Source organism: Danio rerio, chromosome 15 (genome assembly GCF_052040795.2).
Source record: "Danio rerio strain M-AB ecotype USA chromosome 15, GRCz13ab, whole genome shotgun sequence".
Taxonomy (NCBI): Eukaryota; Metazoa; Chordata; class Actinopteri; order Cypriniformes; family Danionidae; genus Danio; species Danio rerio.
Genome location: NC_141035.1, coordinates 18,582,143 through 18,601,586, shown reverse-complemented (window position 1 = coordinate 18,601,586; position 19,444 = coordinate 18,582,143). Strand labels below are relative to the sequence as shown.

Genomic DNA, 19,444 nt, shown 5'->3' with positions numbered 1-19,444 from the left:
AACACAGCTTTGGGGTGGGCCACCTTGCAGATCACCAGCAACATTTACTTATTTAGAATGTAATTCAGTAATTTAATCTTTGCCATATTCACCTATCGGTCAAACGTTCACATTTTGTTTGAGATTGCAGGTGTTCCATAGACTAATTAGTTGGGGTCTTTTGTTCCATAATTGCATATTACTAATGCATGAAAAAAGCAAAAATAATTCAAGGATGAACTACCTAAAATCATGTTTATATACCTAACTTTTCCTCACAGAGTAGTAAAAAAACAGTCCACCTTTGTTTTCATCTATGGGTCTTTGTGCCTGCATTGTTACTTGCATGAAAACTAAAAATAAGTGAAGTGTCATAAACTAATTTAGAGAGGAGCACATGGTATGATTGAGCACAGCTGGATTCTCATCTCTAAACAGTAACAATCCAATCAGATCGATCCAAGCTTACAGTAAAATGACCGATTTTACTCTACTGCCTTATCTTCATTTTGAAAGAAACCCCCTTCCACCCTATCTCCTCCTTTTCTTCCCATTTCTAAGGGGAGCTCTAGAGATCTACAGTACCTGATCTCGGACCCCTTCACATGCTTTTTGACTAGGCGGGAGGCTTGGGCTCAATTATCTCCAAGCTCAGGGTTCTCTCCTGGGACAGCATGCCAAACCTACTATTAACATCATGCATATTTAAGTTTGAACTCTTGAATTGTTATTTTTATCAAACATTTCCATTGCTCATTCCAGCACTGACATTATGTATTTAGCCTAACTTTTTTGTTGAATGCACTTCTTATTCAGTGTTGTTGCCGTATTAAGTTTGGCAAAGGTTTACTTCATAGCCTATGTTCAGTTTGGCCAAATACTAATAGTAGGAGGAGAGTAGATGACCTTTGTGACTGTTTGAACACACATGAGTGTTTACACTACAAAAGCAGTCAAATAAGTTTTCAGCTTCCTCGGAAGGTGCTTGATAGTGGGAATCTTGAAAGTATTGGTGAAAATCTTAATACCAGGTATAATTGAGGCCTAAGAAAATGGCTGCGCCCGAAATCACCTACTTCTCAGTAGGTACTGCATTTAAATTTAAACGGCCGTTGAAATACAGTATGAATTTCAGTATAGTAGTATGTAACTCAGCAGAAACTTGGATGTACTACATTTGCCATTTTGTCATCATCAAGTGGCCTACCCTGGTTTGTTGTGTCTCTTTACTCCCATTTATGAATTCTCTTGCTGATGTGCACTTCTCGCTGTACGTAGTAAGTCATCCAGATACTTCTCACATACTGTTTATCAAATTCTATAAATTTGGACATACAGCTTGGCTCGCATGCTGTTTTTAGGGTAATATATAGTACTGTGATTTTGGATGCAACTAATGTGTCTGAGTGGGCATTGTCGAACTCGAAAATAATACTTTTAAATCTAAAGTTTGTTCTGGGTTATATAGAAAATATAATGTGGTTGTGCTTTCTAGAGCGGTCTTACAGTCATGAGTTTGGACATCCTGAGTCAGTTCCCATCCCCGCCGGTGCCCAATCTACCCGCCATGACTATGGCCATTCCTGCTGTCCTGCCACAGCACCAGCAGCCCATCATGACCCAGCCACCTGTGTCTATGCCAATGCCCACGGCTGCACCACCTGTCATGAGCATGACCCCAAACCCTCCAGCACAACCACCGGCCACCTTTATCACCAACTTTCCTCCTGTTCAGGTAAACACCAGACACTCTCTTCCACATAATGCACACTTTTATGGCTCAACATGATTTATTGTTCGTTTGACTTGCATCAGGCTACCAAAGCGGATGACGATGATTTCCAAGACTTCCAGGAAGCCCCTAAAGCTGGTGTTGGAGATGACTCGTTCACAGATTTCCAAGGAGAGACAGGGGGAACGTTCCCCAGCATGACATCATCATCCCAGAGCAGGTACGGTGCCATATTTTATCTGGCCTCTTTCTTATCAGTCATGACATGTTGTCGTGTTCCCCTGGAAGCAATTTTTTTATACGTAATGCAAACTGCTCAGAGAAATGCATTGCAAAGCTGCGTCCTGTCATTTCTCATTAGTAGTTCATGATATTGTTTATATGCTTTGTTAATTCTTATAGACTCGGTTTGCTCATCTGGAGCATGGAATCATTCTCCAGTTTGTAATGGCTTGTAATAACCAGCGCGGCACAACAATTAAAGCCAGACATCCTTTCTAATGAACCCATTTCAATGGACAGCTGATAAGCTCATCCCATTTCATTTTTCTATTCACATCTGCATGATTTTATGCTCCCAGGGAAAAGATGGCTAAAGGCAATTATGGAAAGCAGGGAGCGAGAGGTTGGAAAGTATATTCGCTAAGTGCCACAGCCTTCATTGGTTGATCTGCCTCACTAAGCACAAAGGATCCATTGTTTAAGAAGAATATTTGGGGACCTGAAAGTGTCTGATTGCGTGCTAATTAAATCAGTGTAAATAAAAAGTGGTGAGAATAATACCGGGTTTGAGAGTGAGAGCTGAGGTGTTCTCGTGCAGGGAACATGAGACAAGGGAAATATCTTTGTTTAGAGGAGTACTTGAGCTGAATTTTTCTGAAAATTGGAAAGTAGCTTGGGGTCAGTATGATTTTTCTTTGAAAGCAAGCTTAGCAAGCTGCAATATGCTGACTAAAGTGATAATAAAGACATTTATAATATTATATAATTAATCAATTAAATACTTTTCATTTGAACCTCAGCTTTTAATCCTAAGAATAAATTCAACTTTTCAAATATAAAGAAGGATAAACATTTAATTTAAAATTGTATTAATAGTTCAGTGAATTGCTCAATTTAAAAATAAAATTAAAAAAATTCAATTCATTCATTTCCAAAAAAACACAGACCACACTTGTTCAGTAATATGAAATACTGCAAAAATGAACTTGATATCAGAGACAATGTTTCTCACAAAGTACACTACCTGACAAAAGTCTTGTCATCGATTTCAGTTGTAAGAGCAACAAATAATAACTTCTAGTTGATCATTTGGAAAAGTGGCAGAAGGTAGATTTTTTTTCAATTAATCATGTTGAACTGCATCCCAATCATCACAAACACTGCAGAAGACCTATTTGAACCCCCATGGGCCCAAGATTCTCACAGAAATCAGTCCAGTTTGGTGAAGGAAAAATCATGATTTGGGTTATATTTAGTATGGGGGCATGCAAGAGATCTGAAGAGTGGATGGCAACATCAACAACCTGAGGTATCAAGACATTTGTGCTGCCCATTACATTACAAACCATAGGAGAGGACAAATTCTTCAGCAGGATAGTGCTCCTTCTTATACTTTAGCTTCTACATCAAAGTTCCTGGAAGCAAAGAAGGTCAAGGTGCTCCAGGATTGGCCAGTCCAGTCACCAGAAATGTACATTCATAAGCATGTATGGGGTAAGATGAAGGAGAGGCACTGAAAATGAATTCAAAGAATCTTAATGTTCTCTAGGAGTCCTGCAAGAATGCTATCTTTGTCATTCCAGATAAATTTATCAATAATTTATTTGAATCATTGCAGAGATGTATGGATGCTCATGGGAGTCCTACACACTATTAATATTTACATTGCTCTATGAATTTATATTCTATACTGTATATTATTTCTGTTAAGTGACAAGCAATTCAGACCTTACTGTCCTAATTAAATAATTAAAAATGAAGGCATGATACTTTTATTTTGGTAAATAAGCTTAATCTAGAGACCTTTGCCATTCATATAAGCCTCTTCTGATACCAATTGATCAACTTGAAGTCAAGTTATTATATGTTGTTCCTAAAACTTGCATAGGCAACAAGACTTTTGGCAGGTAGTGTATTGATATAGATTTGTATAGATATTAGTATCTAATTAAATCTATTTACTTCAAGAATGTATTTATTGTCATTCTACAATTGAAATATAGCTTTAGTTTTTTTTTTTATGTTTTTTTTTGTTTTTGTGCTCATTTTATATCAGGGGTAGTATGCTAATCAGGGATGCAATCAGTGTCATGTGTTTAGTCTACATTTGAGAGCAACAAAGAAAAAAAAAGTCTATTTCAAAACAAAATACAATGTTTTGGCTTGTATTTTCTCTTTATAAACCTTTTGTAGAATGTGAAAACACTTTGATCTGTTTGGATTAACTTGCGTATGTTTTGTCTACTTCATACAGTGTTCCTGCCATGCTGACTCCAGTGTCGGGGTCTTCATCTTCCTCCTCTGATAAATATGCAGTGTTTAAACAGCTGTCGGTGGAGCAGCCTGCAGAACCCACGCCTGCTGTCTCGGGTAAAACACGCACACACGCACCCCTCTTCAACTCTAAACACCTCATTAGCCCTTTGAGGATGGCAGATCTTTTGGAAGACTGCTGTCATATTGGTTTAGCTTTAAAGACAGAATCTCTTGTCTAAACACATTTGAGATAAGACTCTGAATTACTGTGAGGCTAGCAAATGCTTTTTGCATAAATTTATCCTCCTATTTATCACCCTCATCCAACTCCTGCTATCGTTACAACAGTCTAGTTACAAAGCACACTTGAATGCTTCCACAGACAGGTATTATTTACTGTGTTTCTCTTTTGTTCCAGATTCAGGGGACAAATACAGTGTTTTCCGAGAGCTTGAGCCACCTTCAGAGCGAAAACCAGTTGGTAAGCAGATGCATGTCTGACACAGCTCACCATGTACAGAACCTAGATCTGGTTTTAGAAGATTATTAAAACAATTTCATCAGACTATAGTGTTTTTAGTTTAATAAACTAATAAACTGATGTAGGCATGTGTGCATGTCCCATGTGTCACTAGAGCAGAATCTGATGGGGGCATCTCTGGGAGAGCCAGTAAGTTAGTAGTTGAAGTGAACTCTTCTCCAGTTCTGTTCTGAAACCTCTTTGACTTTGATTTGTTATATAAATCACAGCTGAAGTAGAAAAAGTTTTTCATCTGTGTGTGATTCTCTTCTAGTGGTTGATCGGAATGTTTTTTTCTATTGGCCTTTATTGACATGGTATGGTTGATGGTGGCTGATATGTTGCTAATGATGTAAAACAGATTAGTGATTGCAAAATATGTTTTAAAACCTAATTCTATCATGACCAAAATATAACAACAAAAAAAGGTTTAACTCTATTCATAACAACTCTTGCCAAATTTTTGACATTTTAACATTAACCCTCCGAGGTCGCCAGATCACACCGGTGTGACCAGCATCTTTTTTTCTTATCAGTGCAAAAGACATTAAGAATACTCTTTATTTTGGTCATACAATTAAGTATTATTCAACAAAGTGCATGCTTTTGCAAAATAAGGAAAACATACAGTGTGCGATTTCTCTCTTTTGTCTCTCTGTGAGCTGTTTTTAGAAATGCGTTACTAAAATGAAATTAAACTTTTCAAAAAAAAAACTAGACACATAGACATGAGACATATATCTGTAGAAAGCTTGAAGTGTCTACCTAAATACACAAGCTTTTTTATTGCAATCTTCCATGTGATACGCGCTCGACATGTAAACTGGCAGACATGTCAGAAAAAACTGTGGATATTTGCCTCTCATACATAAGAGACATACATCTTATGGGATCTAAAATCACCTCAGAACCCAGAGGGTTAAATTGTGTATATTTGTCAACTTAAGTTTTATAAGCCATAACATAGACTTGAGTTCATAATGTCTAATGTGATTTTTTTCTTCTTCTTCTGCAGATTAAACTGCTTATGTTCAACCATGCTTGTTTCTTTATTAGTCTAATGTGTAATTGAGGGTGCTTTCACTTTTGGTCCACGCCCGGTTTTGTTACTCTTAGCTATTGTGAACGCTGTCTTCTGAACTCGGGTGCGCACCCGTGAACTGAGCTCCGGGGACTATCAAACTTGGGTTCGGACCAGGCATTCAGACCAAGTGTGAAAGCACCCTGATTTAAAGCAGCTATGCCACCCAATAGTACAGTACATGATCTATATGATTATCAGCCTTAGGCTGTCAGACGATTTTTTAATTGACATGAGGTCACAAACATTGCTTATTGGCCATTTACATCAATCTGAAAACGACCCCATATTATACATTCGTTGGTCAACTACTTTTTACTTCACCACAAGAAAAGAGTGTGTGTTTGTGTGCTGTGAAATCTTCAGTGAAAATCCCTTTGCCACTTTTTTAGTTCAATTCAGCTGTCAAACACATTTTGCATTGAGCATTACTAATTCATTTTTCTCTTTTAGGCCCATAAAAATGGAACGCTGGGTGACTTGTAGGCAGACTCTGTTTTGTGCAGTGCCAGCTTTCTGTCCTTTGTTGTTTGGGTGTGAAATGTGGTTTGCTATGCCCTTCAATTGTTTTCTTTTTCAATTTTTCCACAGGGGAGGGATTTGCTGATTTCAAGTCTGTCAGTGCCGATGATGGCTTCACAGACTTTAAAACAGCCGACACCGTCTCTCCACTAGACCCACCAGACCAGGCCAAGTTTCAGCCAACCTTTCCTCCTCCTTTTGCTTCCTCTCAGTCCCTGTCCCATTCTCAGCCAAACTCTCTGGCTCAACCTAGAAATCCTCTCAATATGGCAGACCTGGATCTCTTCACGACAATGGCTCCTCCCACGTCCACTGCAGACTCTAAACTCAACCTGTTCCCTTCCGCTCCTCCATCCTTGGTATTGCCCTCGGCAGTTGTGAAACCTCCCAGCATGGGGGGTGATGACTTTGGTGATTTTGCCCTTTTTGGCTCCTCCTCATCCTCCGAAGTAGCTCCCACCACCTCTGCTGCTGGTAGAGGAGCTAGTACAACGGTTCAGGATGACTTTGCTGACTTCATGGCATTCGGCAGCTCGAGAGATCAGAGAAGTGAGACCAGCTCAAGAGAAGGCAATAGCGAAGGCCAGACAGAGACATCCCAACAGAGGCACCAAATCGGTACTGATAAATACGACGTCTTCAAACAGCTTTCTCTAGAAGGTGGACTGGCCTACGATGATAACAAAGAAAGTGGTGGGGGCTCCTTTTCGTCACTCAAGAGTGACAATGACGACTTTGCGGATTTTCAGTCCTCCAAATTCTGTACGGCGCTGGGTGCGTCCGACAAGAGCCTGGTGGACAAAGTGGCTGCCTTCAAGCAGGCCAAAGAGGACTCCACCTCAGTGAAGTCCCTGGACCTCCCATCCATCGGGGGCAGCAGTGTGGGGAAGGAGGACTCTGAGGATGCACTTTCAGTACAGCTAGACATGAAGCTGTCGGACATGGGTGGAGACCTGAAGCATGTGATGTCTGATAGCTCCTTAGACCTCCCTGGTTTGTCGTCCCATCAACCCCCAGCCGCAGGTGAGGAATTAGTACGCTTGCTCTGGTGAAGTCTGTTCTTTATTTCGCAAATGCTCAGACCACTGAGGCCTCTCAAAGGCAGAACAAGATGCCCAGCTGGAACGCTGTATGTGTTCATTGTGGCTGAGTTGTAGTTACATATCAAAAACTTGATGCACATCATATCATGCAGTCATTTTCAAATCAAGTTATATACATTTCCAGTTTAATCATGCACAGTTGTAAGGCTACAGTATTTCTTGTTGTTTATATTTATTTATTTATTTATTTAATTAATTTAGGTTGTGTATTATGAATTTTTACCAGTCAAAACTTATGCTTGTAAGTTTAAATCTCATGAGATTAATGCTATTGCTAACAGCACAATAACTGGTATGATTAACTCCTAGTGTTATCAGGTGATCAGGCAGTTACAAAAGCACAGTTATATGCAGTATTCAATTCTAATAGCTCGTGACTTGGTTTTCTCTCCTGTTTTACGTATGTTCGTGTTGCTTTGATACCATTCCTCATTGACTATCCAGTTTTCCTTGCTTTTTTAAACATGTTAGTTTGCCTGTATGATAAATCAGCCATTTTAATTTACCAGTTTTTCAGTATTTACGCTCCATACTGACATTTTGGAACTGATAAAATTTAAATCCATTCATTCTGTTGTGTAATATCATCATCATCTTCATCACTTGATGAACTATCAATCTAAGTGACAGTACAGTATCAAGAGAATGAAAATAGATTGGTCTATAATCAGAACCGAAAAGAAGTATGTGAACATTTTACACACAAAATTTGTAATTATTCTGATGCTGAATGAGATGCAACACAGAGGCATTATGCAATACCTTAAACATGAATTTGAAAGCATTATTTTATTTAACACAATCCTGCAAATAATATGCTCTAGGCCTGTCATGATATTTATTTTTTTGTGGCACAATATATTGCACCAAAAATTATTGCGATAAACAATAATATTCTCATTTAATAACCATTTTGAATCTATAATTGCGTTGTAATGCAAGTATATTCTTCCAAAGAACACATAATATTTTAGTCTTAAGAATTTTTCATTTAACTACAGTTCATCCGGTAAGTATTCATAGCGCTTCACTTTTTCCATATTTTTTTTATGCTACAGCCTTATTTCAAAATGGATTAAATTCATTTATTTCCATAAATTCTACACACAATACCCCATAATGACAATGTGAAAAAAGAGTTTTTTGAAATTGTTGCAAATTGATTAAAATAAAAAAATTCTGAAAAATCACATGTACATAAATATTCACAGCCTTTGGTCAATACTTTGTTGATGCACCTCTTGGCAGCAATTAGAGCCTCAAGTGTTTTTGAATATGATGCCACAAGCTTAGCACACCTGTCTTTGGGAAGTTTTGCCCATTCGTCTTTGCAGTACCTCTCAAGCTCTATCTTGTTGGATGGGAAGCGACGGTATTCAGCCATTTTCAGATGTCTCCAGAGATGGCTGGGCCACTCAAGCAGTTGTTGTGAAGCTACTTTATTGATATTTTGGCTGTGTGCTTTTGGGTCATTGTCCTGCTGGAAGATGAACCAATGCCCCAGTCTGAGGTCAAGAGCTCAAAAGGGAACGCATACGGCCACGGCGTAGGGCTATGCGTCAACGCATAGGCTGTGCCGTAGCATACCGTGCGCTTGACACAGAAGGATAAATCAGCCTTAAGAATAGTCCTGGTGGTTCCAAACATCTTCTACTTACCTATAGAGGTCACTGCTCATTGGAACTTTCAGAGCACCAGATTTTATTTTTGTAATCTTGCCCAGCCTTGTGCTTCGAGGCAATCCTGTTTCGGAGGTCTATAGATAATTCCCTTGTCTTATTGGTTTGTGCTTTTGACATGCACTGTCAACCCTGAGACCTTATATAGACAGGTGTATGCCTTTTCAAATCATGTCCAATCAACTGAATTTACCACAGGTGAACTCCAATTAAGCTGCTAAAACATCTTAAGAATGATCAGTGGAAACAGAATGTACCTGAGCTCAATTTAGAGCTTCACGACGAAGGCTGTGAATACGTACGTACATGTGATTTATCAGGGTTTTTATTTTTAACAGATTTGCAACAATTTCAAAAAATCTTTTTTCCCATTGTCATTATGGGGGTGTTGTGTGTAGAATTTTGAAGAAATTAATGAATTTATTCCGTTTTGGAATAGGCTGTAACATAAAAAAACGTGTAAAAAGTGAAGCACTATAAATATTTCCGGATGCACTGTATAGTCATTTTAACAATTTACTATTTAGACATTGGAATCAGATTGTGAAAATGTATGTATCCTAAACAAATAAATAATAATAATAATGTTAACAAAAAGGTGCAAGGTAAAAAGAACTAGAGAAAAAATGAACAGATCTATTTTCAGTTGTCAGGCACCTCCATGAATAGATACTATAGTAATTTATAGTAAATACTAAAGTGTTTACCACTTTACCAACACTGACACCTCCAATAGAGATAGAGATGTTGTGCAATCAGCTAAAATGTTGCTAGAATGATTTTTAATGTATGGGCAAAGTTTTGCATCACCAAAAATGATTAAGGACATGTTCACATGTTGTGCGATAAGTCGATATATTGATTATTGTGACAGGCCTAGCATGCTGTGTTTGAAATCATACAGCAAATTCCAGCTATTTAGTTTCCTGAGTTCGTAAATAATTAGAATAACATTAAAAAGTGAGTGAAATTGATTTCGGACTCTGCTTTAGACATTCATGCCCTTTATGCTTGACATTACACACTTTCCCCAAATCCTTATAAAGTGTTTAACACATAATCCAACCATATGAATTTAATCTCCAAAAAATGTGCATTTTAATCATACTAATTTCATGGCATTGGATTGGCTTTGTAAAAATGTGATGTGATTTTCATGCTTTCCTGTCAACCGATTTGAGTTGCAAATACCAAAAATGAGATTTGTGCTACAAAGCCAAACATTTGACTTTATAATATTCCTATTCAAATCTTAGATTAGATGATTATGAAAAAGACAAAAGATTGTTGCATAAGATGGAAACATTGATTTAAATTCTGTCAGCGCAATACATTTGGCTTTTCATTCGTTCACATTTTTTCTTTTTGACGCTGAGCCATTTTGCGCTCATCAGAATTACAAATGGAATATATAAACAGCCAGATTAATATGCTAATGACATTGAAATCTTGGCTGTTTTTTTCAGTGCAGTGACTAGATTTGTCCTAGCATGATAAATGAGCTTGACATTCCTCACCATAATCCAATCCACAATTCCACCTCCGTTTCAAACCCTATTACGTTCTCCCTAGGTTTGAAGAGCAGGTGTTATGGTTCATTTCCTCCTGAACACACTTGTTTTGCATGTAACCGTTTATTTGATGGTTATCCATGTTTGCATGTGCATGGAGAATCCTTGATGCCATGCCTGACTTATTTAACCCAAGTCATATCACCCAAGCATGAACTGGCTGCCGTGTACTTAAGCTGCATACTATGGGCATCTGATACCAGTCCACGCTGAGAAATCAGAGCCTTCTTCGGGGTGCCAAGTTAGTGAGAACTTCCCCTGAGAGGCTTTGGTGACCGCCAGCAGCTTGTTCATAGTCAACCGTCTACTCCTGATGACAGTAACCATGTATTTACGCTCCTTCTCTGCTTCTCATGTTGTCTGGTCAGCATGAAAAGCATTCTGCAAGTTTGTGTGTGTGTGTGTGTGTGTGTGTGTGTGCGCGCACTTGTGATCATATTATCATTCATCTCCATCATGTGTCAGGGTGAGAACACAGTCACAGTATTTCATTCAGTCAGCATCAGTTGCACAGACTGGTCGGCATAGGAAGAGTTCCCATATAGTCGTAAGAGTTCCCATACACTGGTGTGGTTTCACTAGAGCCCACAAGCAGACCTTAAAATATTATATACCAAGACTGATGGTTGCTGCTGACACGTTATGTCACAGTTATGGTAATTGCCGGTTTCTCGCTAGTAATTGCATTTTTGAATGTCAAAAAACAATTAGCAAAAATGGAGTTGAAGACAGATGTTGAAGATTTAATGAAAGCTCTGACCTGACTGCTGTACCCGTTTATAAAAACAACCAAAGTAGCTGCATCATGTTTTCATTGTGTAATTATGGTAATTACGACATGACATGAATGCAGCAATAGACTTTAGCAAGAGTAGATGGCATATTTATTAGGTATTTGCATGGCTAAATGCGAATACGTTTTTGCACAGTTTTAGGCTTGAGAGCTTTTGTTCACACAATGATACCATTATGACTCGATGTAAAGTACAACAACACAATTTAGTAAAAACTGTGATGTCATAAATATTAAGTATTTGTTCTATAGGCATATGCGAGTACTTGATAAAGAAAACAAAACACTGTCGGACTTACTGTATGTGTGAACAGGTGCATAGTTTTTCTTTACAAAGTCACATTGTTAACTAGTCTGACATACATTATACTGTTTTTTTTCAAAAATAAATTAAAACGAGGGTCTTCTCAACCACGTTGCTGGAGGACCACCAGCAATGCATGTTTTGTATGTCTGCTTTGAATGTCATAGCCATTACAGGTCTTTCAGGCTATGCTAATGAGCTGATGATCTGAATCAGGTGTGTTTGGGTATTGGCTGTTTCTCAATTCCGAGAACGCACTGGTGTTTTCGGGAAGACCTTTGTTGCCAGTTTACCTCAGAAGAATTTGGGAGACTGTGAGAACACAGAACACATCCTGTGAGAAATGAGATGTTGCGTTCTTCCTAATGGTCACATGACCGTCACAAAATTGAAATGGAAAATTATTTAAACATTACAGCATTCATACAACAAATTATTGTTTTTCCCTTTTTATAACATGCACAAAAACCTTACAAATATACTTTGCACAATACAAATGAAACCCAATTTAAGCAAATAAACACCCTTAATGTATTTATGCCTTTATTAAGATTTTTTGTGTTACTGTTTACTTTCCCCGTCTCATTTAGGGAAACCACTGAGATAAGTAAGTTATCTCTGTGAACTCTAGAATGTTGCGCTTCCCACCTCCTTTATTCAGCCGCAATGACTTCTTGGACTACTCGTTCTTGTGCTCAAGTCTGAATCCACGCATACTCTATTAAGAACACATCCGGGAATTTTCACACGTCCTTCTCTGTTCTTGCGGTCTTAAGATGGTTGATGATGATGTTACACAAGAATATAATGGCGAAAAAATGCCGAAAAACACATTTTGAGAAACAGCCATGGAAATGTGCAGAGCTGGTGGTCCTCCAGGACATGGTTGAGAAACACAGCTCTATATGCTTTTCAAAAACGTTAAATTTTAGTAAATTGTTGTGTTAATTGATTCTTAGTTTAACGTGAATGAAAAACGGTTGTGAGAGATGGAAGTAGTTTTGCTGTATTGATAGAAAAAGTTCTTTGGCCAAATCTGTTATTAGAGACGTTACTACTGTTATGAGATCTATGGACATGTGCGTGATCAGGTGATAGCAGTTGATCATGCTAGTTAGTATGTAATTGTCTTAAGTTTTTGTGTCATTAGTAGACTACCTTTGTTTTTACCTAACGCTCACACTGTAAAAAGTAGACAAAAAATGTTCTACCCTAAACAATCCCAACAAATTGTTTGTACACAAAACTATTTCAGTGCATCTGAAGTTTAAAATGTAAAAACATTAAGTACTGCCACAAATATCGGAATGATAATTAATTTTTAATAATGTATGTTACAATTCTGCGTAGTACAATTCAGATGAAGTATTTTAAAATTGTTCACCTTCTTTTACCTTATAACAAAATATAATCTAATTTTAATTTTAAAAGTTTGTTATGACAGTTAACCTGAAAATGATCATCAGCACGTCAGCATTGGCAAGAATTTGAATACTTGTGCATTTAATTTTAACTTGACAACCATTCGTCTATTCTTTGCTGTATTTTCAGCAAAGGATACACAAATACAAAAGTACTGGATGAACTATGCTTCCATCTCTCGCATTTTGATTTATATCAACATAAATATGGCATCCACTCTGGGTGAGCTCAGTAGGAATCTTTTATATATCACCTATCCACACTCACAAAAATGACTTGCTGCTTGTTCAAACTACGCATTTAAAATGAGTTGAAAAAAAACTAATTTTCTTTAAGGACAACTTAATTGTTTTATGTTCAATCCACACAAATTTTTTAAATTATTAATTTAACTTAATTTGTGTTGAGACTACATGAAGGATGTGTGTGGATCCCAGCATTTTATTTTACAGTGCATAGTAGCTTGAGTGAATTCCAACATAACCCAAACCTTGTCTAGCACTGTTTATTTGAGCTTTTTTAGTTCAGTCACTGGACACCTCTAGGACAAAGCATAAATATTGTAGCAGCTTGAGAGCGTTGGGTTTCCTAACACTTGCACTACGCCCCTGGATGTGTAGCTAACCACCCTAGAGTATCTCTCTTCCAGGCCAGGTCTTGCACAAAGAAGTTGACTCTTTTTCAGGTTTGTTGCAGATCAAACATGAGAGCCTGCATCTGCTCTGGTAGACCACACCGAATGTGGAACTCTTTCTGACTGTGCTTTTCTATGCTCCAGTTTGTGCCAGCCTTCAATTTGTGAAATTGACAAGTATTTACACGATTAGTAGGATTAGTCCCGTTTTTCTGGCATATTTAACAAAATAGGATGTTTTTATCGAAAATGCAGTTTGATAGTGTATTTTTATTACAGGAAAATAAACTCTTATTTATTTTGACTATAGATAGACTTGATAAATACTCCTGATTGTGTTGAAGCATAACATGCCAGAAAGCGTATAATTTGTATTTATGAATACTACTGTTTGCCGTGAAATGAAATTGTTACCTTTTTGACTTCTGCGAGTCAAAATAGCTCCTACCGAGATGTACAGGATGGTGAGAGAAAAAGGGTACTGTCTCTTTTTGTCGTTTTATTTTTACCTGTCATTAAAACCAATAAATGCTCTGATAGGATTGATTTCTCTGGTTTATTTGAACCCTTTGAGCACCTAATAGAGTGATGCAAAAACTGGTTGATTTCGAAGTACTCTTGGTAGGCTGCATTATTCTAAAAAAAAAGTCATTGATAACTTATTTTAATATTAAAATCGTGGTTATAATTAATTTAAATTTACTTCATATAATTATTTTATGCAACCATCGAAGAGCTATTTATTGAATTTAAGCTTTATTACTAAGCATTTTATACATGTAACAATTTTAAATTAATAAAAATGGGAGTGATGTGGAAATTAAATATCCTTAAGTAGCTTTGTTGCAGTGTATATTGTGGCTAATTTATCATGTTTGTAATTGGTTGCAGTGCATAATAGCAGTAGACTCAAACTGAACGCTGTAGTTGGCGCTTTTAACAATTACACCCATCTCTTTTTTTATATTAATATTAAATGCGCAGACCTAGTTTAAAGATTTGATAAATCGTTGCTGGTTTAAACCCTCTTAGGTTCTCAAAGGGTATTAATAAGCTGCATAAAACCAACATTAGCGTCACCTTGATCTTTGCTTAATTGTTCTGTATCACTTTCCCTTATTTCTGGTTGCTTTTCCCTTTTTGTAGTCTGACTACAGTGTGTCTTTGACCAATGAGAACTAATCTAATCTGTGAATGTGCCTTCTCAATGCTGGGTTCTGCATCTGGATTTGGGATTTCCTGTCCTGTTTTTTGTTTTCTGCTCACTTCTGCTTTTTCTGACTTTGCATGCCCTTGTATTCTTACAATGCGAAAAGAACAAAAAAACCTTTTTAATTGTTAGTTTGACAAGACTATTGTAACGAGAACTTTCATGAAATTTTGTGACCTCTCTCTTTCTCTTTCTCTCTCTCTCTCTCTCTGCCAATGTTGTCGTAATAAATATGAATAATGGTACAGCAGATACGCGTGCCGTCTTGATTTCTCTCTCCATCCTTCAGTCTTGCCACCCAACCCAGATTTAGTCATCTTGTGATTATCACACTACACTAACTTCTTGTCAATTTCACAAATTGATTGATGTGTGAATGGTCTTGCACCATTTGTTTGCGAGGAAAGTAGATTTTGTGCATTTCTCTTTTTTTTCTCCCAATTAGAGCAGCCAGTCAGATAATAATGTCAGTGAATAAATTGTGTTTTCACAAATTTATTATCAATATCTTGAAGTTGAAATGAATACAGTTCCTGTTTGTCGTAAAAAGAAAAATCACAGTTTTAAATGTCATTTAAAAAAAGAAAAAAATTATATAAATATATAAATATATATATATATATATATATATATATATATATATATATATATATATATATATATATATATATATATAAAAATAAATGATATAGGTATATGGGTCAAAGGAGAAAAGTAGTTTTTTAAGCATCAAAGCATTAACATTGAAAAATGAAAAACATTTTTATTGTGCCTTACAGAAGTCATTCGTGTCATTTAAAGAGAAAAAATTATTTGAAAATAGTACATTTCTCTATGTAATGATCACACTGCAGCAACAACATACTTATTCTTATTTTGAATCTTTATCATTTGCCAAGATCATCAACCATAAAGTTGTATCTGTTTGTCAACAAGACGTTTTAAGTCATTTGATTATAATGACGATGGAAAAAAGGCCTTTATTTGTCACATAAACTGTTACATGTAGCGAAATCGTACCCCTCCGATCATGCACAAGCATCACACATTTTAGGGGAAGAAAGGTCAGATGATAGCCTTAGAGGAAATAAGATACATTAGGCAAAAGGTAGGCAAAATTGCCTGTGGAGTTAGTTCGATATAGGCAACAGCCATCTGGTCCTGCGTCTGAAAATTGCTGGTCACAAACCCGCCCACCCACACCAGGTGGTGGAACAGGAACGAAGAGTTCAGACCGTATCAATATCTTGTTCTCTGGGGGAAGTTGTTTGTCTCCATCAACAGCCTTGTCTGAGGCCGTCTGGCAGGAGTGTCAATTTGAAGCCGAAAGAGAAGAAAAAAGGGTTTCTGAATTAGTTCTGAATAAATAAATATCATTAATGTCCTCGAGGGTCAGAGAGGCTAGGCACATGATGCGCCACTTCTCCCACCCGTCCATCATGTATCCAGCTGCAAATGTTCCTGCAGGACAGTTGGGTTCCCCTGAACCCAGGCTTCTTGTCAAGAAGATGGTGTCAATTGTGTTCAGAGACCAGTTGATCAAATCCATAATTGTTTGGAGAGCAGGGCAAGTAGAGCCTTAAAGATGGAATAAGACGAGACAAGAGGAGCCAGTCAGGAGAGATACGGGAGGGAGAAGAAAAATAAAAATATGTGACCACCTTTGCCGAGAGCCACAGAAGACAATTCAATGTAATATAGTATGATCTATCTGATAAATTTTATTGTAGTATATTATGTAATATAGTATGGTCACTTTTTATTTGACTTATTTTAATAAGTATAAGTCATACCACTCTGCAGCCAAAGAGTTTTTACTCACTGAGCCTGGTAAATATCTGGATGGGAGGCCATATTGGTGAACCAGGTTGCTGTTGGCTGTGGTGATGGTAAGGCCAGCAGGTTTCTTTGTGTATCCCAATGCCCCAGATTAGTGATAGGGACCCTATACTCCACAGGCATCAAACTTAGTTCCTGGATGGCCATAGATCTGCACAGCTTAGTCATAGATTTTCTTATTATTGGGGAGATGTAAATGTTTGTATTACCATTGGAAAACTCATAACTGAGGCAAAATTATCTTTAGCTGTGATGCTGTTTAGGCTAATCATTTGAGGATTGCCTTTAATAGGCTTTGGTTTAGTTTTAACTCAAATTAAACATGCCTGATTAAACTAATTCAGTCCTTAGGGCTTGTTTAAAACCTACAGGGTTGTAACTAAACAATAAATGAAAAAATAATAAGTTACGATATGTTAAATTAAGGTCCTGACACTCTGTGGTCAGTAAATATGTCATGGAAATTCTTGTAAAGTGTAGAGCTATACCCCAAATGTCAAGACCAATTTCCTACAGGCCTCCTAATCATCCCAATCAACTGAAAGAGCTGTATGCACAGGGACTTGTAATTTTGTATAAGCAAGCTCAGGTGCATTGGTGAACTGTCATGCCATTATTAACTCACGTGTTTAAGAGCTGGGTTGTGTAAAATCAATGATTTTCTCTGCCTGATTGATATTAAGTGGGTCTGTATAGTAATACACAGTAAAGTTTATGTAAATTGATTACATTACAAATTCAAACATTGATTCTTAAAAAAAAATAATAATAATAAAATACGGTAAAAAAACTAGAAACTTTTTTTATTCAATTCAAGTATATTTGTATAGCGCTTTTTACAATAATTATTGTTTCAAGGCAGCTTTTCAAAAGGTGCACATTATTGTATTACAATCAAAATCAAAAAGTTAAGCTTATTAGTTACCGTAACTTTATTTTACTGTACTGTCATATTTGGATATTTTCTTGTTACTTTTTACTGTGGTTGCCAAAAATTTACTGTTAAAAATACGGAAAAGGTACTGTGTTTAATTAATTGTATTAATATACCACAAATTTTGAAGTAACGTTTTATTAACATCAAAAGCAGGTGGTGATGAGAGAATCACGATGAATCAAAGTTCATGTCAAATATTTTTTGCACAAGCAGAAAACATAGGTGTTAAGTGCAGTGGTGAAAAGAGTACTGAAAAATCTTACTTAAGTAAAAGTACCATTACTTGCCTAAAATGCAGTGCGAGTAAAAGTTTTTGTTTTTAATATTATTTAAAGTATGAGAAAGTAGTTCTTCTAAAAGTACTCGAGTAGTGAGTTTTATGCTGTAAAAAGCTGATGGCATTTGCATGTAATTTGTGGATGTGTGTAAACGTAACATTCTGTAGTGCATTTAGTGATTGCCCAGCAAGCACACAACGTCATATGACATTAATATTAGGTTAGATTTAGGTTGTGGTTTCAGGTGACCAAAATTCAATGTCTAGCCAGCATTATTTTGATGTCCAATAACGACATCAAAAATCAAATGATTTGGTTGATTTTAGGTTGTGTTAGAAACTGACCAAAATTCAACGTCAAACCAACATCTTAAACCAGAGGTCACCAAACTTGAGGGCCGGTGTCCTGCAGATTTTAGCTCCAACCCTAATAAAACACACCTGAACAAGCTAATCAAGGTCTTACTAGGTATATTTGAAGCACCTAGGCAGGCGTGTTGAGGCATGTTGGAGCTAAACCCTGCAGGGACAAAGGCCCTCCAGGACCAAGATTGGTGACCCCTTTCTTAAACCAACATCATACTGACATCAAATACTGACATTTATTCATCAAGTGTGGCAACAAAAATCCAACATTTGATAGATGTCATAATGGTAACATCCACACAACATAAAGCTGTAACATCATTAGTCATTGACATTTGGTTGATTTTAGGTTGGTCGTTGGACACTTGACATCAACTTGACGTTGGGTTCTGATGTCAACCCACTTTTCATTCCCCCATGCCATTGGGCTACACTGTCAATCTGACGTCATGTTAACATCTTTTGCCTGCTGGGTGTTTAAGGCCGTTTCAATCATACAGTTTGTTATGATGTAATTTGTCTTCTATGTGTGATTTGATTGGACAGGATTCACAGCACTGATCTTTTTAATCAAATCAAATCACTTTTATTGTCACATCATCAGCATCACGTGTGCTATGATGAGTGAAAAGCTTGGGTGCTGGCTCCAGACAGTACAAAATACAGATACTGTCGTGCAAATACAATGACAGTGCAAAATACAGGCAGTGCAAAAAAATTACAGTGCAAAATACAGACAGTACAAAATACAACAGCATACTCCCAAAAAAAAAAAAACCCCAAAAAACAGGGCAATGTAAAATTGACAGCGATATGTACAATGAATAGGCGTACACATAGTTGTAGGCAGTATTGTTTCAAGTATGGATTGGTTAAAATGCAGTACATGCTACATATTGATGATATGCATTGAGGGGTATGGAAGAGTCTGTGTGGGGTGTGTTAAGTGTTCATCAGCCTGATAGCCTGAGGGAAGAAGCTTTCCTTCAGCCGGCTG

General features: G+C 37.1%; 1 protein-coding gene and 1 long non-coding RNA gene across 35 annotated transcripts in view; one reads left to right on the top strand and one right to left on the bottom strand.

Moving 5' to 3' along the window:
* LOC137487733 (uncharacterized) overlaps positions 1–19,444 on the bottom strand; it is a 753,637-nt gene that overhangs the window by 102,516 nt on the left and 631,677 nt on the right. The gene's annotated exons all lie outside the window — the stretch shown is intronic.
* The window catches only part of synrg (synergin, gamma), a 96,286-nt gene that overhangs the window by 31,350 nt on the left and 45,492 nt on the right, over positions 1–19,444 (top strand). For all 34 annotated transcript variants that reach the window (XR_015509165.1, XR_015509181.1, XR_015509180.1 and 31 more), the window contains 5 exons: positions 1,475–1,714; positions 1,795–1,931; positions 4,188–4,303; positions 4,608–4,670; positions 6,382–7,335. Coding sequence is in view for 16 of the 34 variants with exons in the window: in XM_087283828.1 (XP_087139954.1) it covers positions 1,475–1,714; positions 1,795–1,931; positions 4,188–4,303; positions 4,608–4,670; positions 6,382–7,335 (1,510 nt within the window). In the remaining 18 variants the exon portion in view is untranslated. The remainder of the gene's footprint in view (positions 1–1,474; positions 1,715–1,794; positions 1,932–4,187; positions 4,304–4,607; positions 4,671–6,381; positions 7,336–19,444) is intronic.